At 41.5% G+C, this 25,910-nt stretch overlaps 1 protein-coding gene across 1 annotated transcript; it reads right to left on the reverse strand.

Moving 5' to 3' along the window:
- Positions 1 to 14,562: 14,562 nt before the first annotated feature.
- Positions 14,563 to 25,479, reverse strand: LOC117508957 (extracellular calcium-sensing receptor-like). The gene is given in 12 exon segments (XM_034168790.1): positions 14,563 to 15,470; positions 15,541 to 15,612; positions 15,615 to 15,666; positions 15,757 to 15,984; positions 17,683 to 17,958; positions 18,042 to 18,248; positions 18,637 to 18,906; positions 19,075 to 19,161; positions 19,327 to 19,514; positions 19,517 to 19,620; positions 19,913 to 20,122; positions 25,232 to 25,479. Coding segments are annotated over 12 exon segments (2,850 nt in total).
- Between the last annotated feature and the right edge of the window lie 431 nt (positions 25,480 to 25,910).

Below are 25,910 nucleotides of genomic sequence, written 5' to 3' on the forward strand. Positions count from 1 at the left end.
TGTGACATGCAGGTCAGGTGGTGACATCTTTTGTTAAGGATTTTTTAGTAGGGCTGTCGCTTGCAAGACGACATCTTTACCCCATCCTGCAGCATCTTCTTCTGAAATGTCAAATGTATAGTAATAGTGGAATGTGGGGTCATCGCTTTCTTCTCTTACCATGTTAACGCCTCCTGTGTGTTCAACAACTAATTTCCCTTGTTCCACAATTATGGACAAGCCCAATGCAGTCAATCCGTCTCGTCCTAAAAGGTTAACTGGACATTGTGGCATGTTCAACACTGACATAGTACATGTCAGGCCAAATGGATCTGTCAACGTTATGGGTTTAGTGATAGGGACGTCTGATGTTTGTCCATTTGCAGAGCGAACCCTAAAAATTTCGTTGCTTAATTGATGGACAGGTATGTTGTCATTACATGTGGTTCTACATGCTCCTGTATCACAAAGGAATGTCACTGGTCGTCCATTTACCAACAAAGTCACTTCTGGTTTTGGTACCGGATTTCCCAGTAAGGCACACAGATCCATATCACAATCAGACTGCCTATCTGATGTGGAATCATGGATTATAGATTCTAGTCATTGTGGATACTGTGGCTACGGAGGATTATTCCGTTGTGGAATTCCTCCTGCTGCTCCCTCAGTAGGTGGATTCGGACAATTTCTATACATATGTCCCTCTCTTCCACAGTTCCAACAAATCAGGGGACCACGTGGTGGCCCTCCCTGTCTGTGCTGCTGTTGTGGTTGCCATGGTCCTTGACGTTGTGGCTGTCCACCTTGTCTGTTTTGCCATGGCTTTTGGGGGCGTTTGCACTGCTTCTGCTGTCTTAAGTTACCCTGTTGGTAACATATTTCATCATCTCCGTGTGCTACATACACTCCTTTGTTGCTGTTCCCTGTCTTTTTCTGCTTTAAGACTCCTTCTGCATGACAGCAGTGTGTATGTGTTTCTTCCAATGTGCCTGTAGGCAATCCAATCCAATGTTTCTGTATCCAAGCTTTTATATCCTTATTGGAATGTTGGATCAGAGCGTTTTTCAATTGTTGTTCATACACTGGTGTTCCTGGCAATATGCCACTATGGACCCTAAATACACTCTCAAATCTGCATCTAAACTCTGTCCATGGTTCTCCTTCTTTCTGTGTTGTCCTGGTAATTTCAGTATAATTTATCTTTGGTCCTAACACACCTTTTGCACGTGTAATCATAGCTTCCACTCTTGTTTTCAAGACTGGATCATCATGTGGCAACGGTACGCCATCCTGGTCTGCAGGATTCCAGTCTCCGCGTATCTGACTCCATTTAGGGCCACATGCTTTCATCCACACCTGTTGGACTTCAGGTCCATTAAGGTGGTAAGAATTTCTAATGTTTTCTATATCCTGCATAAATCCCTCGATATCGACATGTGGCGATGGTATCATGTCGACTGCTGCTTTGATATCATCAGCATTCCATGTTCGATATACGAGCATGGTTGATCGATGTCCTGCTGTTCCTGCACGAGGATTTGGTACTTCTATCATAGGATAGGCACCTCCCTGGTCACTGTGTTCCACCATGGGAGGGGCTGTGGGCACTTTCGCTTGACTGCGTGTTTGTGGTTTTTCTGGTTTTTCACTTTTTACCTTAGGTTTTACTGCCAAATCATACTGTGGTGGCAGTACATCGTCATCCTCTGGTAGAGGAGATAAAGGTGTTGTTGTCACCGACGATCCAGCCGGCGGTGGTTGTTGAGGCTGTTCTGGTTCTCTGTGCTGAATTATCACATCTTCTTCTGCCTTACCTACAGCTTTCTTTTTCCTTGCTTTCTCTAATCGTCGCTTCTCTGCTCCCTTCTGTCTGTTCTCTGCTTCCTCCTCCCAAAATGCCACTAAATCTGCCCCTACTTTCTGCATCTTTTTCTCATCACCTTTATGTTCCTGTTCTAACTCCTTCTTTAGCTTCTGTATGCTGATCAGGTTCAGTCGTCCGTCAAAGTCATGTTTATTTATCCAGGTCTCCAATTTCTTTGTTGCTTTTGGATTTTTTGCTTCCATAAATTTCCAGTCGTCAGTTGATAAATTTTCCTTATTTTTAGACGTCTTACCCCCCATTTTTTATTATCCCTTGTTATAATTTGGACTTCAGACGGGGGCACACCTAGGGTGTTCTAAATCTGAAGTTTTCACTTCTTCGGACGTGACAATTAATTTGCCGTCGTGTGGTTGATTCCTTTCACCTCCCCGTAGGAAGCGGAATCACTTGCCTTCGCTTCCACACGCACGGTTGTCACTAACGTTGTCCAAAGTATTACACTTTCACACAGTTATTCTATTTACACTTACACAAAACACTATTTACACATGAAAACACTTTTTAATAACCGTACGCGTATTCTTAGGCCAGGGGAGCTCGCCCTCCCGTGAAATTTAACTAATGTCCTGCATTAGGGGACTCCGCCGTCCCTGCCAAATTTAACTGCTTTTTTACAGTGCACGTATTTCTACCCGGGATTTCCTTTACGTATTAAAACAGAGGAGTCCGTACCCTCCTTCCGGAATTTAACTACGGGCGTCCCTCGCAACCGTAGAGGAGTCCGCCCTCCTCGCGGATTTTAACTGCTTTGCATTAACAGACGATTCCACGCCATCGCTTACGGAGTTTAACTGTTTATGTGATCTGATCACCACTCACTCAGTACTGTTACAAAGAAATTCTACTCACTGACTCGACCTCCTGTCTGTCTTCTTCGGGAAAATCTCGTCAACCAGACGATGCCAACGGTGGTCGACAATTGCAGACACGATCAATCGATCGGACCTTGGCCAAGGATTTACATCTGGACTTGGCGACCCCCGCCGGACACCTCCGGTATTGTTGAGCTCCCGGACGAGCCCCCAGTCAATGTTGGGTATTTTCTCCTCCAAACATTCTTAAAACCTTTATAAGACAAACAGAGTCAAGAAACACCAGTGAGACAGAAAGTCAAATTAATCACGCGCGGAGTGCGGCCAGGCTGTACACCAAGGCTACACTAAAGTCTGGCCTGTGCTCCCGCTCTTTTTATTAGAGATGCCCTCATTACATCATAAAACTTGTCCTAAGGGGGGGGGGGGGGACAACGCGAGACAAGTTTCTTCCCGTAACATAAACACATACGTCAATAAGCGCAGCTGTAAGGAAAAACAGTTTCTTTCTTTTACTCTTATCGTCGAAGGTCAGCACATCTCGTTCGTCTGTTGCAGTTATCAGCTGTTGTGCATCTGCCTGGAGTGTCCTGGTCTTCACACTAAGCATCACATCACAGCAGTCAAAACAACCTTCAGGTCTATTACTCCCAGTTCATGACTGACCCCGTCATGCTTCACTCCCAGTCGTTAGCGGCTACAAAAACAAGTTGTATAATAATAATAAGTACATCCAGCTCTTCATTCCCAGTTCAGATTGACCCCAGCATGCTAAAACAAGGTTGAATAACACATACAGTCTCAGGGTTAGGTGCAAAACAGCACAACACCGTTCTCATGAGAAAGAAGACAAGGTACAAATGTTTAACAGTGATAACATATATACAAAATCTTTAACAGCATGAGGTCAAGAATGTAAATGGCGTCGTTCAAAATTAGAAGTATTCCACCTTGCATGGCATGATGCTATCTTAGACTATAAGCATGCATTATTGGCTACAAAGCGGCCCTATTACTCTGATTTAATTAACAAAAACAAGTATAACTCAAAGTTCTTGTTTGACATGGTCGCAACACTTATTCATGGACAACCACCTGTAGTTTGCTCTTCTTTTACAACACAAGATTTCCTGGATTATTTTAAGAAGAAAATAGAAGACATTAGGTCAAACATATCCCAGCATGCCTTAACCCAGCCACTACACCCTGCTATTGAGGTGGGTGCCATTACTGAGGTATACCTAGATTTACAGAATTTAATAGAATCTCACTAGGCATGCTGACGAAACGTCAACAAAAAGCACAACCTGTTTATTTGACCCTATACCAACAAAACTGTTTAAAGACCCGTGGCCCACTCTTGGGCTGACTGTGCTGGAAATTATTAATCTTTCTTTAATTTATGGATCTGTTTCCAAATGTTTCAAATCTGCAGTGATTAAACCATTATTTAAGAAACCTAATCTTGACCCTCATGTATTGAAAAACCATTGGCCAATATCAGATCTATCATTTTGCTCTAAAATTCTGGAAAAAGTGGTGTCACGGCAGCTTGTGGACTATCTTACTGAGAATAATCTCTTTGAGCCACTGCAGTCTGCTTTTAGAAAATATCATTCCACGGAGACGACTCTCACTAAAGTGCTGAATGATCTGCTTACAATGGATTCGGCCACAACTACGGTTCTGGTGTTGTTAGATCTCAGTGCTGCATTTGATACCGTGGATCATCATATTCTATTTGCTAGGCTGGAAAATCACTTTGGGATTACTGGGAGTGCCCTTGCATGTCTGACGTCATACTTGACCAGTTGTTATCACTGTGTTTTGTACAGTAACGTTACCTCTAGTGACATGAAATTTGAGGTTCCACAGGGGTCCGTCTTTGGTCCCCTGCTTTTCTCCCTTTATATAGCACCCCTTGGGCACATATTGCGGCATTTTTGGGATTACCTTTCACTGCTATGCTGATGACACTTAGTTATACCTGCCGATAACTGCTGGTAATTTCGTTCATATAAAATCCTTAGAAGATTGCAGTGCATTAGTGAGAAGTTGGATGTCTAGAAACTCCCTTCTTTTAAACTCTGATAAGACTGAAATGATGGTTCTTGGTCCAGTGAGACATCAGCATCAATTTGACCAGTTAATGCTTAGCCTAGGCTCGTGTGTCATACATCACACTGACAAAGTGAGGAATCTTGGGGTAATTTTTCATCCTACATTGTCCTTTGACCTCCACATTACAAATATTATGAGGACTGCTTTCTTCCATCTGCGAAATATAGCGAAGATTCGTCCCATCCTGTCTATGGCTGATGCTGAGACCCTGATCCATGCGTTTATCTCTTCGAGCTTGGACTACTGCAATGTTCTATTTTCTGGTTTACCGCAGTCTAGCATTAGGGCTCTCCAATTGGTTTAAAATGCTGCAGCCAGACTTTTGACATGAAACAGAAAGTTCAACCATATTACACCCATTTTGGCATCCCTTCACAGGCTTCATGTCCCAGTGAGATAAGACTTCATGGTTCTGCTACTAGTCTATAAAATTGTTCATGGACTGGCACCTCCCTACCTAGCTGACCTAATTAATCCTTACGTACCTGCCCGGGCTTTGCATTCTCAGGGTGCAGGACTATTTTGTGTCCCTAGGGTGAATAAGAAGTCTGCAGGTCATAGAGCTTTCTCTTATTGTGTCTCTGCTCTGTGGAATGATCTCCCTGCATCAATGAAACAGTCAGATTGGGCCTCATGTATCAACGTTGCGTACGGTGATATTTGAGCGTATATGGGGTGTACGCCAAAATGGCTGCGCTACTTGGCATTTATCAATGTGGTCGTTGGCGTACGGTGCACTGAAAATATACACCAGGTCGAGAGGTGGTGTAAATTATACACCAAAATGAACCAGCACTGGAATCCACATAAAAATGAAAATGATCAACATGATAAACAGTGCCAACATACAAATCAATGCATATTTTAAATAAATAACACTTTCTTGATTATACTACATAATAATTAATACAAATCCCGCTTTTGCAGGATTGTTGGTCTCGAGCACAATCTGTGGCCACAGCGCTGACTGCAAAGAAAGCGCTGCTCGCCTTTTTCTCCAGACTTCGAGCCTGGAGCCAGAGCAGCGCTGAGCTTAACTTTATGTGGTGTGATCGTTTTAGACAATGGAATTGATAATTACAACTGTAGTGTTGTCATTCGCTTCGCCCGTGCTGCAATCAGGTTTTGTCTTCTACTATCATTTGTTACAATAAAATAAATACAGAAATACATTTTAAAAATAAAGAAGGTTTGAACTTTGAGAGTGTTTACACATGAGAGAAAAGTGAGAAAATGTTCATGCCTGATTGAGAAAAGTGTATAAAGTGGTTTTACAGGGGTTTTACAGCTTTAAAACGTATATAATAATTGTAAAAAATAACACTGACTACTTCGTGGACTTCGCTTATTGCGGAAAATTTTGGAACGTAACTCCCGCGATAAATGAGGGACCACTGTAACACTTTTTTGATTATATTACAAAACAGTTAATACGACAGCCACTTTTGACGCTCTATTGGCACGCGTCATGATTGGTGGAGTTCTTTTTCTTTGCCGTCTTCCTGGCTTCCATGTCGTAAAATGAGGGTGTGTCTGAAGCGGAGTCTGAATATTTATGGGTGTGTTCATTATAATTACCATTGTTTTCACCCGCCGCATACATCAAGTTCACGTCGGGCGTACTCCGGAAATGGGCAGGTGCGCACTGCTTGATACATGTCACGGCAACTTTGGTGTACTTCAAATTTACACCGTAAATTTACACCACAAGTGCGCAACGTTGATACATGAGGCACATTCTGTGGAGACGTTCAAGTCCAGACTTAAGACGCACTTATTTTCCCTTTCGTATGGCTAGCAATCTGGTATAGTTTTGTTTTCACCTTAGTATTTCTTCTGTTTTCTTGTTATTTAATGCTGGCAAATTATACAGTATTTCTTGTCTTTCTGATGCCTGATTTTGTTTTTTCTCTCTGTTTAAGGTGCAGCTCCATCCATTGATGGGAGTTGTATTTGTGCTGGCGACCCTCCTGTCCTGTGCACCAACAGCATTTCCTGTATATTCGTTTTGTGAATTGTTCTGTAATTTATGTCTGTAGTGTGGCCCAAGCAGAGGGTCACCCCTTTGAGTCTGGTCTGCTTGAGGTTTCTTCCTCTGAGGGAGTTTTCCTTACCACTGTTACTCTGGGGGTTGGTAAGGTTAGACCTTACTTGTACAGTATGAAGCGCCTTGAGGCAACTCTGTTGTGATTTGGCGCTATATAAATGAAATTAAATTGAAAATGAAATCATGCTCATTGAAGTCAAGAAAGGGTGACTATAAAGTGAGTATTTGTAAAACGGGTTATCATTTTCATATTGAAGTTTCAAGGGGGTATTATCGGCAGCTGCTGAAAGTAACTAATAAAGTAACAGGTGATCTAACTTAGTTACATAAAGTAAGTAAGTTACTTTTTCAAGGAGTAATCAGTAATCAATAAATTGATTACTTTTTCAAAATAACTCTGGCAACACTGCCCGTCACAGTAGAGCACAAATTGCATGAATGCCGTGTGAACTGACATTCGATCGACATTCATGCAATTCGTGCTGCATTCGAACTGCACTCAAAGGCCTCATACAGCATTTGTACAGCATTCAACCTGCCTCAAGAACTGCTCATCATCTTTTACACATCCATCATCCAGTCTGTCCTGTGCATCTCAGTCTCTGGTTTCCCTCTGCCTCCAAACATGACAGGCACAGATTTCAACAAACAGTCAGGTCTGCAGTAAACGTCATCAAAGCCAGTCTGTCTTCCATCCAGGACTTATACCGGTTCAGGACCAGGAAGCAAGCTGGTAACATCTCTGCAGACCCCTCACACCCTGGACACACACTGTTTAAACTCCTCCCCTCTGGTCGATGTTAAGAGCTCTGTAAGTAAAAACAACCAAACACAGCAACAGTTTCTTTCCACAGGCCATCACACTGATGAACAATTTAACCTGCCAAAAAAACTCACTAATTCATACACCTCATGTACAACTTTACTTCAGTCTGTGTCTGTTTCTCCTTCACACGCATTTTTACTGTACATTTTATTTGCACATTTTTTTTAAACTGTGAATTATTTAGTGTTTAGTGTATATTTATACATGCTCATACAGAGAGAATAGAGTTCAAACCGGAGTCAAATTCCTTGTATTCTTTGAAGATACGTGGGGAATAAAAGCAATTCTGATTCTGGTTCTGATCATTTATGAGCACAAATGTGCATGTACATTTGTACATTAGCTCCACCCTCGATAAAAGAAACAGACATAGAACCATCAGGCCTTTTTGAGCAGTGGAACAAAAAAAATTAGAGGTTCTTTGGAACAGTTCTTAAAGGAACAGACTAATCAGATCTGGTTCTCTTCAAGGAGCTGGGATTCCTAACATCAGATCTGGCTCCAAATGACACATCTGATTGGCACTCCCATCTTTAGTCACAAAGAAATGTCAGTATTCAACGGTACCACATCAGGTACATTACAAAGCATGCTAGTCATCACAAAGTGAATCCAATATTGATTTCAAGCATTTCAGTAACACAAAGACATGTTTAGTGTTCATCAGTGAACATTGGTGGTTCAACACTGAATTACTCCCTGGGCGAGACCCCCTCTGGGTGCTCTCCCCCCAAAACCTACAAACTTTTGCACAGATGTTTTATTATTTTATTACTACTTTTAATATTTTAGAAGTGCCCCTGAAATTGTAATTGACATTGACATCAATAGATCGCAGGCTACAATGTAACTCATAGAAAACATCCATTAATTGCAAATTTGAATGAACATGCCCTGCTAGATTCACTTAATCAAGTTCTGTTCCACATACCTTGGTGGTTTAAGTAATAAACAGAATATACTGTAAAATACAATACAATTAATTGTGAATTTTGTTAGATTAACTATATATTTTGTTGAACAACCACCACATTATGAGGTGAGGGTTAACAAAACTAGATTAAGTACATATATCTTGTAATTTGTAAAAGTGTGTACTGCATCACCTGCAGGCACACAAAAAAAGGTCAGATTCAAGTCACTTCAGCTAATAATGTGAAAGCAGCTCAAGTTCTAAACCCTCCTTACAAATAGGCAGGCTGTCTTATCTGCAAACTTTTTTCCACGAGTGGACTGTTTGTCCCCTCTGTTGAGAACCCATTCTTACACCCTGTCTGTTTGCTTTTAAATGCCTTTTATTTTATAAACTGGCTGCCTGCCTCGTCATTCCTTCGTTTTGGTGCTGGATGATCCGCTGAGAAATATGGTGCAGAGTTCTGGTTCTGTGCTGCATCCTAAGTGGACTTTTCCCTGCCAGAGGAGACGCTGTGAAGCTGGACAGCAGGATCTCACTGAGCGGAGCACGATGCTCTGCCTGGAACCAAAGCAGAGCAGACCGCATGGAGAGGAGAGTGCAGGAGACAACCATGCACCGAACCTCTCACACAATGCTTCTGTTCTGTACACCTCAGCAAGCAGGAACGCCATGCCAATTCCTCACGCAGTGATATGATAACCGCTTTGCGGCGCAGATGATTTTTTTTTTAATGCTGGTGCTGCCCAAACATGTGTCATGAAAAAATGCCACCCCGGGCGGCTGCCTGGTTCGCCCTTACCAAAAAACCCTACTGTCAGCGAACTGTCATTTGTAGCTTTAATGACATCAAAAAGCATGTTGGTTGTCCCAATGTGAAGTGCTTAATCATCTATACAACTTCACTGGCATAAAGTATATTAGTAGACACAGGAAAGTCAGTAGTCATGTTTACCTCTGTACTGTATACATGACAAAGCATGTTGGACAGAGTATCAACATGTGACAGTTTCTCATTCGTCAGTTTTCCATCAGCAATGTGAGCAGAACGCGAGACACAGAAATTCTTAAGTCAGAAATTGTTACCAACTAGAAGGAGCCATGAGAGTTTTATGGGAGTACCATGGTACCGCCGCTACACTGAAAAAAAAAATGCTACTTTGGATCAACTTAAAAAAAAATTGATGTAATTTGTTACAGCTATTTTTTTTTTTTGTTCTCACAATGTATATTTATGATTTTGTAAAGTGATTCCAGCAGATTTAAACTGGAGACCACGATTTTCCATTAGACCAATGTAAATAAGTACTTTGAATGAAGTGCACTGTGTTTCACTTTTTTCAGTGTAGATGGCACGTGCTGTGTTTACAATGGGCTGGTGCCACCCTTCTAGACCCACCCCTACCAGTTATACTTCATGGTGGACTGGCACAGAGAAAGCCTTTCTTGTAAAACAAAACAAAACAAAAAATTCAGCTAGAGTTTGCCAGAAGACATATGGGAGATGAAGTCTAGATATGAAAATCCTTCTCTGCTCCACTCCACTATGAAGCCGTGACTGGCAATGCAACAGAAAAAAGTTGCACGATGCACTGTTTCTCCAGTCACACCCACAGAAACTAATATCTCCTACAGCATTGTCATGAGTGTCTTGGTGGCTTTCCTCACTTATTTCCTTCTTCCCTGTACACACAGTTTTTGAGAACTGCTTACTTCAGACAGATTTGCCATACATACTGTTTGCATTACTTAGGGCCCCTTCATACATAGTAGGAATAAGTACAAATCAGGGTGGATCACAGTGAAACAGGTTGTATGAGGGAAACCACGACAAAAATCGAGCTGACGGCGGGAGGGACATGTGGTTGGGTGAGCATGAACACAGTGCGACCAGCTGAAGCATGTGTAACCACATCGCGCAGCTGCTGTGAAAAATAAAAATACATGCCACCCACGGGATTCGGACCTGCAATTTACAAAGCTCTGATTACCAGCCAGAAACTTTATCACTGCCTACCATCGCTGTGCCTATAAAAGTTGCAGAAAAATGCCTGAAATCAACAAGGAGATAGAGGGTTTTTAAACAAAATAAACCCCACAAACCATAAAACAACACTGCATTTTACTGAATCCCTCTTATCGAGCAAACAAGGATGAACTGTCTGTTTCCTCTGTAGATGACCCATGGTCACAGAGGTACAGCCATGAAATGACATGTATGACCTGATCAGTGGAATTGAGCAGGTCTGATCAGGTTCCTCTGATCAGGAAGCAGCCGGCACTTTCAACACTTAAGGTTCAAGAACTCCTTCTTTCGCCAACAGCCATTAGACTGTTAACAGCTGAACACCCCCCCCCCTTCGGACGAGCCCCCCACCACTGGTCCCTTTATCTTCTATTGGACACTGGTACTATATTACGGACACTTTATCTCTTTCACTACAATACCTGTTCACTTGAATCCATTGGCTCAATTGCACTAAATTGCACAAAACCATTTACTGCTAAATATTGCACAAAACAGTGAATGTTGCACACTGATGCACTATCATGTACATATCATGTTGGCCATTACACAAGCATATTTTATATTTCCCTTCTTACAGTGTTTATTTCTTTTTATTACATTATTACATTTTTATTACATTGCTGTTATATTCTATTGTTCTTACCAGCTGGCTGTGAAGTTTGTCTAAGTGCCCACATGAGTGTGCCGTTGCAAAACAGCACTGCACAAGTGGCGTGCCATTGTGTCGCCTTCCCCTGAAACACATGTGCCGTGCATGTGAATCATGCATGTGTTCACTCCCCGCCCCATCCACAACACATGTGGCGGATGTGTTGCAGATGGTGGGGGAAGGAGAATAACTAAATAGAGGTAAAAATAACTAAAAGGAAATGATCACATAACACAGACACAGAGTGACACATTGGTGTGTGCACTGCACTCCACGAGGTGTGTCCACCCACAGCAGCTTGCTGTTGGATCTCTGGTTCTGGACATCACAGCTGGGAAACACGTACCGTGTTTGGTGATGGACATGAACTTTCACTGTTCACTGTAACGAACGTTGGTCTGCTTGCTGTCCTTTGCATGGACCATACATAAACACAAATATTGCTGTTGCGACAGGCTGGGCGAGCGACAGGTGACAGTGGGACCGTCAGATCATAACACGCAGCGTTCAATCGGAATGTCACGTCACACCACATGAGCTCTGTTCCACATGGCGCAGTGTGTGTCATCGCCATCCAACAAGACACGTGTGTTGGGCCGGCACGCGCGCCAGGCTGGCTGGACACACCAGACCAATAGATGTGTACATGAACACGCGCACTGCTCCATTCATGCCATTTCAGGACTGTACGTCTGTGACCATGGTTATCTACAGAGGAACGGATGGTTCATACTTGAGAGGGATTCAATGAAATGCAGTGTTTTTTTTATGGTGTGTGTGTGTTTTTTTTAAATATGTCCATCTCTTTGTTGTTTTCAGGCATTTTCCCACAGCATTTACAAGCCAGCAACGGTAGTGCAGTGGTAAGGTTTTGGGCTGGCAATCAATAAAGTGCAGGTTTTTTTTTGTTTTTTTTTATACAGCAGTGGCACGATGCTGTTCCAAATGTACCAGCTGATTTTTATTTTTTATTTTTTCCACAGTAGCGGACGCAATGTGGTTCCACACATACCAGCTGGTTTTTATTTTTTCCACAGCAGCGGGCGTGATGTGGTTCCACATGAACCAGCTGTTTTTTGTTTTTTTTTTCCACAGCAATGACGCAATGTGGTTCCACACATACCAGCTGGTTTATACTTTTTTATTTTTTCCACAACAGCGGCGCAATGTGGTTCCACACGTACCAGCTGGTTTCTATTGTTAATTTTTTTCACAGCAGAGCGTAGATGTGGTTCCACACATACCAGCTGGTTTTATTTTTTAGTCATCTCAATGTGTCTTGCACAGTAACACTACCTCCAGCCTTAGTGACATGAATTTCAGGGTTCCACAGGGATCCGTCCTAGGCCCCTTGCTTTTCTCCCTTTATCTTGCACCCTCAGGCATATTCTGTGGAATTTTGGGATTGCCTTTCATTGCTATGATGATGACACTCAATTGTACATGCTGATAACTGCTGTTAATCTCATTCATATAAAATCCCTAGAGGATTGCCTTACATCAGTGAGAAGCTGGATGTCTAGTAATTTCCTGCTTTGAACTCTGACAAGACTGAAATGATGGTTCATAGTCCAGCGAGACATCAGCATCAGTTTGACCAGCTAGCACTTAGTATAGGTTTGCGTGTTATTCATCATACAGACAAAGTGAGGAACCTTGGGGTAATTTTTGATCCTACGTTGTCCTTTGACCTCCACATTACAGACATCACGAGGAATGCTTTCTTCCATCTGCGAAATATAGCAACGATCTGTCCTATCCTGTCTATGGCTGATACTGAGACCCTGATACATGCATTTGTTTCTTCTAGATTGGATTATTGCAATGTTAGATTTTCTGGGTTGTCGCAGTCCAGAATCCGGGTCTTCAATTGGTTCAAAATGTTGCTGCCAGACTCTTGACACAAAGCAGAAGGTGTGACCACATTACTCCCATTTTGGTATATCTTCACTAGCTTCCTGCATCTGTGTGATTTTAATGTCCTGCTACTGGCCTATAAAATTGTTCACAGACTGGCACTACCCTACTTGGCTGATCTACTTAAGCCCTATGTACCGGCCCGGGCTTTGCATTCACAGGATGCAGGACTGCTCTGTGTCCCTCTGGTGAATAAAAAGTCTGCGGGAAATAGAGCCTTCTCCTATTGTGCCCCGGTACTGTGGAATGATCTCCCTGCATTAGTGAGGCAGTCTGACTCTGTTGAGTCTTTCAAGTCACGACTGAAGACGCATTTGTTTTCTATTTTATATGATTAACATATTGTTTACTATGCTTTTATTCTTTTTACCTTTTATCTTTTGTATCATGCTTTTAATCTTTTAATCATGCTTTTTGATTTTTTGATTTAATTTGTTCTGGTTTTCATTGTGAGTTGTTTCCTGTGAAGCGCCTTGAGGCGATGCTGTCACTCTATAGTTCAATAAATTTAACTGAATTTTTTCCACAGCAAGCAGCTCTATGTGGGCCACATGTACCAGCTGGTTTATATTTTTTCCGCAGCAGTGGCGCAGTGTTGTTCCACACGTACCAGCTAGTTATATTTTTATTTTTTCCACAGCAGCGATCGATGTGGCTCCACACGTACCAGCTGGTTTATATTTATTTTTTCCACAGCAGTAGCGCGATGTGGTTCCATACATACCAGCTGCTTTTTATTTTTTCCACAGCAGCGGCGCAATGTGGTTCCACATGCTCCAGTTGCTCGCACTGTGTTCGTGCATGAGTGTACACGAAACCGTTGCAGTGGGATCATACACACCTGCCCGTCGGTGTGATGTTTTCATGGTCACAATTTGAGTTTTGCTGTAATTCGACCAAATTCGCACAATGTGTGAAGGGGCCCTTATGATCTTAGTTCATTCTAACAGCATTCTGTGTCTTCATACAGTTTTCCAACTACGTTTGGACTGCAATAGTGCGCATATGCACAGGTGTGGACGAATCAGTTGAGGTGGGATCCACCCACATTTTAAGTGGTCAACCAGCATTTGTACACAGCTGTCCGAATGTCTGACCCTCCCGACTGTGTCTCGGTGTCTGGCTTTTTTCCCCCATTCGGCCTGATTCGGCTTCACTGATGCTGATTCTTGCTAAGAGTGACGGGGCCGTTATAAATGCACATTCCGCTGCGATTATTTTACTCTTACCCCTGCATTTTACAAGAATCAAAGGCCACAGCAATTTAAGATTTTACCAAATGCATGCTCTTTATGTGCATTATAACAATTTGTTTCCAACATTTCATGTTTGTAGCATCATACAGAATAATAAAGCAATTTCTTTTATTAAATTATGTGCTATTTTAAGTTTCCATACATCGGCTCATGATTGCCTTCTTTGTGTTTCTCTCAGGCTTTATGAGGACAATGTAACATTTGGGTCCAAACAGTGAAACCACGAGGCCAAAACTAGAGGCCAGGATGGCAAATACTTCCACTGCATCTGCATATTTACCAGGAGAGCTGATATAGTGGGACAAAGCCACCCACACAGCACAGAATATCAGCATGCTGAAAGTGATGAGTTTAGCCTCATTAAAACTATCAGGAAGATTCCTGGCCAGAAATGCGAGCAAGAAGCTGAGGACAGCCAGAAAGCCAATGTAACCCAGTAACACTGCAAAACCAACTGTGGATCCAACAACACATTCATAAACTATTTTGTCATTGTGATATTGAGTGTTTTTATGAGGAACTGGAGAGGAAGAGACAAGCCAAGCAGTGCAGATTACTGCCTGGACAGAACTGAAAGCAAGAACTGTCCCTCTCTGTTGTCTGTTACCAAACCATTTCAACCTGGCTCCACCTCCTGGTTTGGAGGACTTAAACACAGCCAGAACCACCATGGTTTTTACCAGGATACATGAGACACAAAGCACAAAGCTGATCCCAAATGCTGCATGCCTCAGCTGACATGTCCACAGCTGAGGCCGGCCGATGAACAGCAGTGAGCACAGGAAGCACAGCTTTAGAGAAATTATGAGCAGGAAGCTCAGTTCTGAATTGTTGGCTCGTACTATTGGTGTACGGCAATAATATGTGAAGATTCCAAGGACAACAGCACAGATAAATGTTCCAAGCAATGAGGCAGCTGTCAAGCAGATTCCCAGAGGCTCCTGGTAGGACAGGAACTCAATTCCTTTAGGAACACATTGATCATGCAGGGGACTCGACCAAAGGTACTCTGGACAACTGGTGCAGTCCGTGGAATCTAACAAAAAACGAGGTGGGAAAAATATATTTTAATTTTATTCTCAAATGAAAGGTACATTTTTTAACACCAACAGTCTCATTGCTGATCTTTCCCTCAGAACATGGCACACAGTCAAAACAGCACACAGGGTCACCTTCTTTCTTGCCACACGGGTCCCAGGTGGACAGCTTTCACTACACACTGATCGGGGAGGCTAAAGAAACAGAAGTAATGATCTTATCTGAGACAGATTCACAGTGTTTGAATGAGCTTTTCCATCAATGCATGTAAATCAACTAATTACCTCTTTGAAATGTAAGTTCCAGAAGAGTCTGTCTTCTTCCAGTTTGAGCTCTTCTCCTTTCCAGGCTGACTTCTGAACCACACCCACATTCTCAACCTTTATGGTTCCATCAGGGAGCCACAGCCAGTTGACAATATCATAGATTGGTAAGGCATCACCATTCTCATCAAATAACACCTGGTCACCAGATGATGTGGTGAAATTGACATTTTTCACATAATGCACAAGCTGTATAGGTTAGAATAAGGGATAGAAAACAAGTTCGGGTTAGGGTTAGAATAAGGGATAGAAACAAGTTTTGTGTTACCATGGTCAATAATCTTGTAAAATCCATTGTTGTATATGTCTACATCTTTCGACTTAGAATTTAAGAAGTGCTTATGTATGTTAGGATTTTTTTTCATCAAATGTTGGGTTTCTAGTTTTACAAATTGTGAAGACCTATGATCCTAACTACAGTAAACAGTAGCTTGTGGCAGCTGTCTACCATTTGTCTCAAGACACCAAGACAACCTCAGATCTTCTTCTTCTTCTTCTTGGGTCACAACATGACATCAGTCCAGTTCAGGATGCAATGTCTGTGTTGGGGTTGAACTTTACCAGGTCTTCATGGGTGCAGTGTTCTAGTAGACAGGGACAGATGAGCAGGTGTTCCATTGTCTGTTCTTTCTTATAATCATACAGGTTGTCCATTCTCACTGTATCCCAATTTCTGCATCAGAGCTTTTCATCACCCATTCTCTTTCCTGAGGTGACTTAAACTTGACCAGGATGGCCCTCCCTCACTTGAACCTGGTGAAAGTCATTTCACAGGACTTAGGTTTGCCTTGTGTGGCCTTGCATGAAGATGACTGGACCTCATGACCATCCTTCTGTTTTGAGCACTGTCCTTTAGTGGTTCAATGGAGGAAAGGAGACTATTTTGAGTTTAGTCACTTTTCGGCTGGTACATTTTGGAAAACTAGATGGAGGGCATAATTCTCTTCTTCCTTTTCTCCATCTGTGATGATAACGGTTATTTGATATGTGGGGGTGCAATACCACACAAGCAGTTTAGATCATTTACTCTTGGTCTCAGGCATCCCGGGATAGCTCTGCAGTCATTGTTCAAGACTTAGTGGGGCAGCAGAGGGGAAAAGCTGTGGTATGAATGGTTCTGGGACTGCTACTCTATTGGGTGTTGCAAAGGTTTCTTGAGGATGCTATTCATGGCTCAGATGTTTTCCTTTGTCTTAATGATGAGAGGACCACATCAAGAGGGCCACACTGGAAACAGTTTAACTTACATTGTGAGGGAGCTTCAACAATTACATTTTGACCATGTATTATGTTTCACTGGGCATGATCTAGCACACAGGTACCTCAATGTTGAGTGCCCAATGGCTTAAGAAGACCAAGAGAATGCTCACATTTTGTCTGACTGTGGGAGATAAGTTAATTACTTTCAAGAGGTGGGAATGGACCAGTTGTATGCCTGGGTGGCTGGTACCCAGTACGCAAGGTAATTCCTTGGTGTGGTGGATGCAGTAACCAGTGGCACTGGTGCAAGGTTCCAGAATTGACTTGTTCTAACCTGTTATGTTGTAGACAGCAGCTGAAAATGAAGACTGTCTGATGTCATGTGATCTTGAACTCAGTTTCTGGGCAGTGTCTGGAGGGTTTTGTGTTAGCAGATTGCTGCGTTGTGGCCATTGTTGTCCTCATGTATCATGTATCCCTAGTCCGCAATGATGCCACACAATTTACTATGACATCTTGCCCAACATGAACAAGACGTCAGTGCGACTTAACAAATCTAATGTCAAATTGCAGTTTGGCATGCATCATGTTAACAATCATGAAGACAGAAACCCCCCTTAAACACCTCATCAATGGCGATCTGTATTCCATGCACCACTGAATAATTTAATCAAATAAACATCACACCTGCCATGGCTCGAGGCTGTTTAAATTGGCACAGCTTTTTCCGCTGAAAGGTCCCCTCCCTGGAGCACACTGCAGTATGTCATCAAGAGCATATGCCAGTGCGTACACAGCCTTGTACACATTGTACTCTGACCTGAGATTTGAAACATCCAAAACCTCACTCTCTACTTTCTTTAGATCTTCATGTCCAGTGCATAGTGCACCTCCAGCTTCTACCCAGCCTGCTGGAAGTGGGGCAAATCTACATTTAAATGTGTATTCCCAAAACTGATTCACCTGAAATGTTTAGAAACTCAGTTAGAAAAAAAATACATTAAAAAAATGCAATGCCATACTATGCTGTAAGGTTAATCTCTTACCACATTATGTCCATAGCTGTTGTTGTGGTGTTGGTCAGAATGTATTCTGAACAAGTACTCCTTTAGACCTGGAATTTCTCCTCGTCGGATGGCAATTCCCAGTGTTCCGCTCAGGTATGGCATGAGTTTGGGGGTCTGGAGAACAGAGGCTGATGTCCATGCTTCACTGGCTATCCACTGTAGACCTGTCACATTCTGTTTTACCACCTATACATTTTGTTACACCAGAAAGAGAAAGTGATGCAGCAGTGTCACTGATACAGTGTCAGTCTCAAAATGGATTTCAACAGACAAAACAAGTGTCTATTTATTACAGAAGTCATACAAACATTTAGTGTTGTGATCGAAATATAGTTAGCATAACACTTAGTTCTGTGAGTTAACATTGTTAGGTCTCATTGAAAATTAAATTATTCAATAAATTTATATCTTAATTAAAAAGAACAGTTTTACACCACTTACAAAGAAGTTAACAACAGCAACAAATGCCAACTTTTTGGTTTTGTGAATTAAAATGCCTTCAACACTGTGAATTGTACTTTTTACTCTTTTAATTGACAAGTTCCCAAATGAAGATTTTTTTTTAAATTCTAACCTCTTCTGTGATTTGAATCATTACACTCTCATGTGCAAATCCAATCACTACACGAGCTGTAGATGTCTTCATTATTTTCACAATCCGCTTGAATTCAACTGGCTTCATGTTTAAAGGCAAAACTTCTAAGTAAGCCAGACAACCTACACCAGAATCAACCAAGTCAGACTGGAAAGATCGGGCAGCATGGAGTCCATAGTCATCATCACTGACCAACAGGCCAACCCAGGTCCATCCAAAGTGTTTTAAAATCTTAATTATAGCGTGAACCTAATTACACAGAGAATTTCAAGTTTAATGTATAGATCTGTATTCTTCCAAAAGCAAATCTGCTATAAAAGGGTGTTTAGGTTTAATGTTTCCGTTATTTTCCCACTTCTTTCACTGCATCAGCATACCATACTCTTTAACATTTCCCTCTTACAGATTGACATTTACTTGGAAAGCATCACTTGAGATAGTCCGGAAGAAGGATGGAAACTTTTTTCTGTCACTCAAGCAGGAACATGTTGAAAAGTAACTCACCTGCACAAGATAAAAACTGTAACTGACAAAGGCTGAAAGCATTTACAAAATATTGAATATAATTGACGTTTTACATTCAAATGTGGTTTTTTGCAATATTTAGATTGGAATTGATATTGAATGAAAATGCACAAAAATGGTCCAAAGCTGATGCAGAAAACTTACCATTGGCACTCGGTACAAACCTAAGACAGATGAGATGGCAATAGTCCGTGTAGAGGAAGAATCACCCACAATTCCTAACACTGGAGGGGTTCCGACACAGGTTTCATCTAATTTAAACTCTTTGTCTTCACCACTGGCTAAAGACAAGGCAGCACGGAATCCAATTCCCAGTTTGACGCAGTTATCATAAGACTGTATCCCAGAGTTACATTTGGAAGCACTCTGGAATTTCTATTGATCTCATCAATAGCAAAAGCCATGGTCTGAGCCTGTCTGAATCCTTGAACATTGAAACTGAGACAAAATGCATCATTTGTCAGTTTTGCTGTCACACAACAACACATATTAATCCGAAAAGCCACAAAGCAAAACCTTCACTGTTAATTCAACCTATACACAGCTTCAACATTTACTTTCCCTGTTAATGTAGTTATCAACGGTTCAATTCATTTTAAAATGAATAAAAAATATACCCTGAAACATAATTTATGATACATTTAATCTTGAAAACACTTAAAGTCTTCAAATATGACTTGCCTTTCTTCCACCCCACACTCGTCCCTGACACACTCACTGACACACTCACCTGTAGCAGGTCGGTTGATGAGGTTCTGATTTAAATGAAAGATCAGGAACAATGGAGAATAAGTGGAATGGAAACAATCCACCCAGAACCACATCTCCAGACTTGTGTATCGTATTCGGATGAAAGTGTCCCTGTAACCGACAGGAAACAACAGGGGACCCAGCAGAGGAAAAGTTGGAAAACAACATAATATACATGAGTAAATTCACACTGACAGATAACAAAAGCATTGTGTCAGGTTCTCCTGTTTACCCCTTTTCTGAGGTAAGACAATAAAGGTTCTTACTGTGTCACGCCTCCTTTTATTGACCTGCATCATTGATGAATCTTGGACGTCATCCATGTGGGCAGAAACAAACAGGGGCAGGACACTAGAGTCAGTGCATTTCCCACTGTCTTTTTAATTTTTTTTAATTCATACTTAATGTTCCATTATGAAAACATATGCATAAAAGGCCATATGAAAACAAAACAGTATAATGCAGCAAGCACAATGATAACCAAGGGAAATCCAGGAACAAAAAAAAGAAAGGACAAAGGTGCCTAAAACGCACACATACAGCCCATAAGCAACAGTCAATAACAGAGTCAGCCTCACAGATACTCAAGATTCTTATGACAATCCTTTTAACCCATTTCAATAAGGGCATGTTAGTGCCCAAACTTCCGATGATAAAGTTCCACTTTATTGATAAGCCTGAATGACAAATTTTCTAATGCAGCCAGTCAAACTGAAGAAATCACAGTGATGAAGCCAGTGCAGTGGAGGCTTTCCAATTCAAAATAATAAGCTTATTCCCTGACATAAGTGCAGTTTGGACCCATTCAGCATCTGAGGGAGTTAAATCTTTATGAAACATAGGATCTTCCAAAATGAACAGATATACCATACCATACCATCTTTATTTATAAAGCACTTTACTGCAACCAAAGCTGACCCAAAGTGCTGTACACTAAAACATACAGTTAAAACATTAAGACATATATTTAAACAAGTTAATAAATAAATATAAAATCTAAAAAAAAAATAATTTTCACTGCTGTCAAAAGCCAAAGAAAAAAGACAGGTTTTAAGACGATGCCTAAAAGTGGCCAATGAGGTACCTGTCTTACATCCAAAGGCAAACTGTTCCACAATTTAGATGCAACAACAGAAAAGGCCAGAGGCAATTTTAGACTTCCAGTTTTAGGGGTGCTTAGCACATTTTTAAAATTTTTAAAATCTAGATGTCCAAAAATACAATTTCCCATGATTTCAGAGAGAAGACATTGCTTGTAAAAGCTGCATTCATTGTCAGAATGATAAAAACAAAAAACAAAACGCATATTAGCAATGCATAACGGCCCATACATAAAATTCCTGCATTCTGGTGCAGTTTATATAACAAATAATTTAATCTCCTAATGTGGTGAGGGCAAATAGTAATTGCAACTTAGGAGCAGGTCTGAAATATTCAGAGGCTGAGTAAAGTATATTATCCTTGTTTTTATATTAGTCTTATGAGCCTATAGTTATTGAAGATTTTTATTTCATCTTAACAGATTATTATGTCATAGTACTCAGTACAGAACACTCACCCTGGTATCACTTTTCAATTACATTTAGACAGTTTTAGACATTACTTAGATTATGTTTTAGTTTTGGCTATTCATTTATTTATTCTACAAACTCATTGATGTCTCGGTTTTTCTGGCAGCACACACATCCACGTTGTAAGTCATAAAAATACAGTAGTTGCAATTGTTATGATCAGTGAGGTTTAGTGCCATGTGCAGGAGGACCTGGTTTGGCACAGCTACAGCAGCACTCCACTATAAGGCTGGATGGAGAACACAGATGGTATACTGCACATAAATGGGTTCAGGATAAGAAATATATGAATTATTTATTGAATTAACAGCAAAGCATAGAAAGGACAGACAAGATCTAATGAAGTCCTTAAAAGTAAGAAAAATTAAAATGTGTGACTTAAAAGTCAGAATTCATACCAAAGCACCAGTAACACAAGTAAGACACCTCCACAGTCTGATACACATATTCAATTTACCCTTAGCGTCACAATCCATCCTTTGCTTTTCTCAATGTCCATATCTACTATCACATAAGGTCTATAGAGTGCACAAACCTTACCTGAAGCTTTTTTTTTTTTGCTTTTGAAAAAGATGCTCTGATATCCATCACTGCACTGCAGTGTTGGTTTGCCACTTACGGCCAAATAAAAATACAAAATGAGTTTTATGATTTATGCCTTTTTAGCAGGAATTTAAATTATTCACTTATTATCATGCTGTGCATTAAACCTTGTGGTAAAGGTTACTGTCTTAATTCTGAAATGCTTAGTTATGGACCTTAACTAAGCATTTAAGGTCAGATCTGTGTACATGGTATTTGATGTAGGAGAGGGATTTGTTAATGGAAGCTACACAGATTGAAGGGCCAGCACCATTTAGTAGCTGACAAGAGGATTTAGTTGGAAAAAAAAAAAAGACAGCACTGAATCAATCTTACATTTGACCATGCACAGCGCACACTAATTTGTAGAGCAATATACTGTTTAGCGATAGGTAGCTAGGTGAGTAAAATAAGTACTTTTCAGAAAGTTGCACTTGGTCTTCACATTCAGAGACATAAACTGTGAATAAATACCTCGCAAATGTGACAGTCGCCTGGCAATCACTTGACAGCGCGGCTGTGCGAGGTTACTACCACCGCTCACAGGACAGCACCTCTGCTAAATTAACACCACCCGCAGCAGCACCACGCGACACAAACATGCCAGAGCAGACGCAGTTGCGGACGGAGAGAGAGAGAGATGAATGTAGGTGCGCTTCGTGGATTGAACCATTTGCCCAAGAAGGGGAGATGATCAAATTACTGTGTTCTTGTAATACATATTTTGGCATAATGGTTGAAATAGGTTGTTTAAAAAAATAGTAGTGTATATATATATATATATATATATATATATATATATAGGGGTGCTTAAAATATTTTTAGGGGTGCTTGAGCACCCCTAAAAATAGGCTAACTCTGCCCCCTTGACCTTCCTTTTAGATCTCGGTACCTCCAGGAACAGCTGGTCAGCAGCTGACCTGAGAGATCGACTAGGTATATAAGGGTGAAGAAACCCAGAGAGGTGCAACAGGGCTAAGCCATGAAGAGACTTAAAAACATTTTAAAATAAACCCTAAAATATACAGGTAACCAATGAAGAGAGGCCAAGACCGGGGTAATGTGCTCTCCCCTTTGACTTCCTGTCAAAAGTCGCATTCTGAACCAGCTGCAAATGTGAACTGACTGACTGACTCCCACATAAAGCGAGTTACAATCGTCCAGGTGAGATGAAATAAAAGCATGGATCACCGTCTCAAAATGCTGTCTAGAAAGAAAAGGTTTTACTGTGGTCAAACGCCTTAAATGATAAAAGCTGGATTTTACTACAGCTGCAATTTGGCTGTCCATTTTAAAATCACTATCCACCTTAAAACGAAGATCAGCAATCACGGGCTTAAAATATACCTCCAAGGGTCCCAAAGCAACAGAGGAAGACTCACACGGACCACTAGGTCCAAACACCATGACCTCTGTTTTCTTTTGTTAAAATTAAAACAATTTAAAGCCATCCAAGCTTTAATATAATTTAAACATACCAGAAGCTGTTTCAAGGGAAGAACATTGTTCTGTTTCAAGGGCAAGTACATTTGGCAATCATCTGCATAACAATGGAATGAAATCCCATGTCTTCTAAGAATAGAGCCTAAAGGCAGTAAATACAGTGAAAAAAGCAGTGGCCCTAAAATACAGCCACATGTCAAAGGAACTGCAAATGATTCTGAACCAAGAATATTCACAGAGACAGTTCTATCTGCCAAATAAGACCTAAATCATTTGAGCGCAGTACCACCAATGCCCACTAACTGATATAATCAAGATATTAAAATATTATGGTTGACAGTGTCAAAAGCAGCAGTTAAATCAAGTAAAACCAAAAAACATAGTTACCAATCGCATGCATGAAAAATGTCATCAAAGACCCTTATTAAGGCAGATTCTGTATGATGAAGGGTTTTAAACCCTGACTTGAACTCCTCCAAGATACTATTCTCATCCAAAAGTTGCTTCAGTTGACAAAATACAATTCTCTCCAAAACCTTAGAAAGAAAGGATAATTTGGAGATAGGCCTATAATTTGCCAACACAGTATTATCAAGGCCAGGTTTCTTAAGCAAAGGCTGCACTACTGCATGTTTCAATTTAGCAGGAACCACCCCAGAAGACAAACTACAATTCATCATAGCAAGAACTGACTGCCCTATACAAGGTAGAATTTCTTTAAAAACTAATGGAGGAGCGGGGTAATGGGGGGTGGGGGGGGGGGGGGGGGGGGGGGGGTTAAAGATTTAATATGGTCGATCACATCTTCTAAAAATTAATGAGTCACAGACTCAAACTGGGTAAAAACAACAGAACAAGGGACCAAAACTGAGGGGTCGGAAACAGGAGTTATAATAGAAGCCCTGATATTAGCAGTGTCATGATCTGGACTCTTTGCTTTGTGTTTTTGTTTTATCATGTGTTTTTGTTTTGCCTTGTTTAGTTTAGGTTCTAGTTTTATTCTGCTTCGTTTAGGTTTTGATTGTTTTGTCTGTGTTCGATTTCTCTTGCTGGGTTTTTCCTGCTTGGGCTTTGTCTGTCCCTATCTCTCTTGTCCGTCTCTCTTGTGCTTGGTGTTGGGCATCACACTCTGTCTGGGCCACACCGTGTTCTGGATCTTTCCATTCACCTGTTTCTAATCTTCAGCTGGGTGTATTTAAGCTCCACTGGTTTCACTAGTTCCCCGCCATGTTGGTGCACCTTGTGCCTTTGCTTCCAGCTTTGTGTTCTGTGTTTCCAAGTCCTGCTACCATGTTGTGTTTTGACCACCTGCCTGTTTGTACCGACCACACCTTACGCCTGATGTTTTGGATCTATTTTCTCATCTTTGCCTGCCTTGTTCTGTACTGGACCCCAATGAATCCTTCGGTAAACATTTTTACTAACCAGAGCTACTATGTTGAGTCCTGCAATTGTGTCCAGATGTTTCTGTCTGTAAAACCTGATAGAACGACCTGGCCAACCATGGACACAGCGGATTCAAGTGTGTTCCAGCTGGCGGTCCGCCACCATAGCTACCAGCTAGCACAACAAGAGGACCGTCTTACTGCACTGAGCTCCAGAATTGCTAAGAGGCAAGACACCATCATGATGTCTGTGAGTTCTCTGATACAGCATTTTCTTGCCACTGTTTCACCTCAGGCCTCCTCTGACTCAGCACCCACCTCAACCAGTCAACCACTTCTGGGTCTGAGTGCTGCTCCACTGGCATCTGCAGCTGAGCCTGTATTCTGCAATCAGCTGTCACAACCAGAGCGTTTCTCCATTTCTCGTTGCCATAGATCTCCCCGAAGATCTGGATGGGCTCATTGCTCTCACCATTCGTACCGACTGCCATCTGGCAGACTGCCCTCAGCGGGACGCTCTCCTCCCGGCTCAGCACTCTGTTAGACCTCCTGCTTGATCGGTCCATCTCATCTCGGGTCAAGCTCACCTCGCAATTCCTTGGAGGAACCCATGCAGCTGGACTGCACTCGGCTGACCATGGAAGAACATCAGTGCTGTAAGGACCAGGGCCTGTGTTTTTACTGTGGGCAGGCAGGGCATGTGGTCACAGATTGTCAGTCCAGGGGTGCCCCCGTGTGGTCAAAACCGTTACTACGGGTGAGTCAGAGCTCCATTTCTTCCCTTACCAAAAAGTAGTATATGCAAGTATGTTTCAAGTATACTTCTAGTTTACTTTTTATATACTTATCAGTACTATTTTTTGGTAAGGGTTCTGTAATTCCTCAAAACGTAAATCTCTGACAAATTCATCTCTGAGTATTCATCCTGTTCCGTGCTGGTGTTTATGGACTCGGGCTCTGATGCTAATCTGTTGCCATCTTCTCTCACCAGGCCCTT

The sequence above is a fragment of the Thalassophryne amazonica genome, chromosome 4 (assembly GCF_902500255.1).
Source record: "Thalassophryne amazonica chromosome 4, fThaAma1.1, whole genome shotgun sequence".
NCBI classification, from domain to species: domain Eukaryota; kingdom Metazoa; phylum Chordata; class Actinopteri; order Batrachoidiformes; family Batrachoididae; genus Thalassophryne; species Thalassophryne amazonica.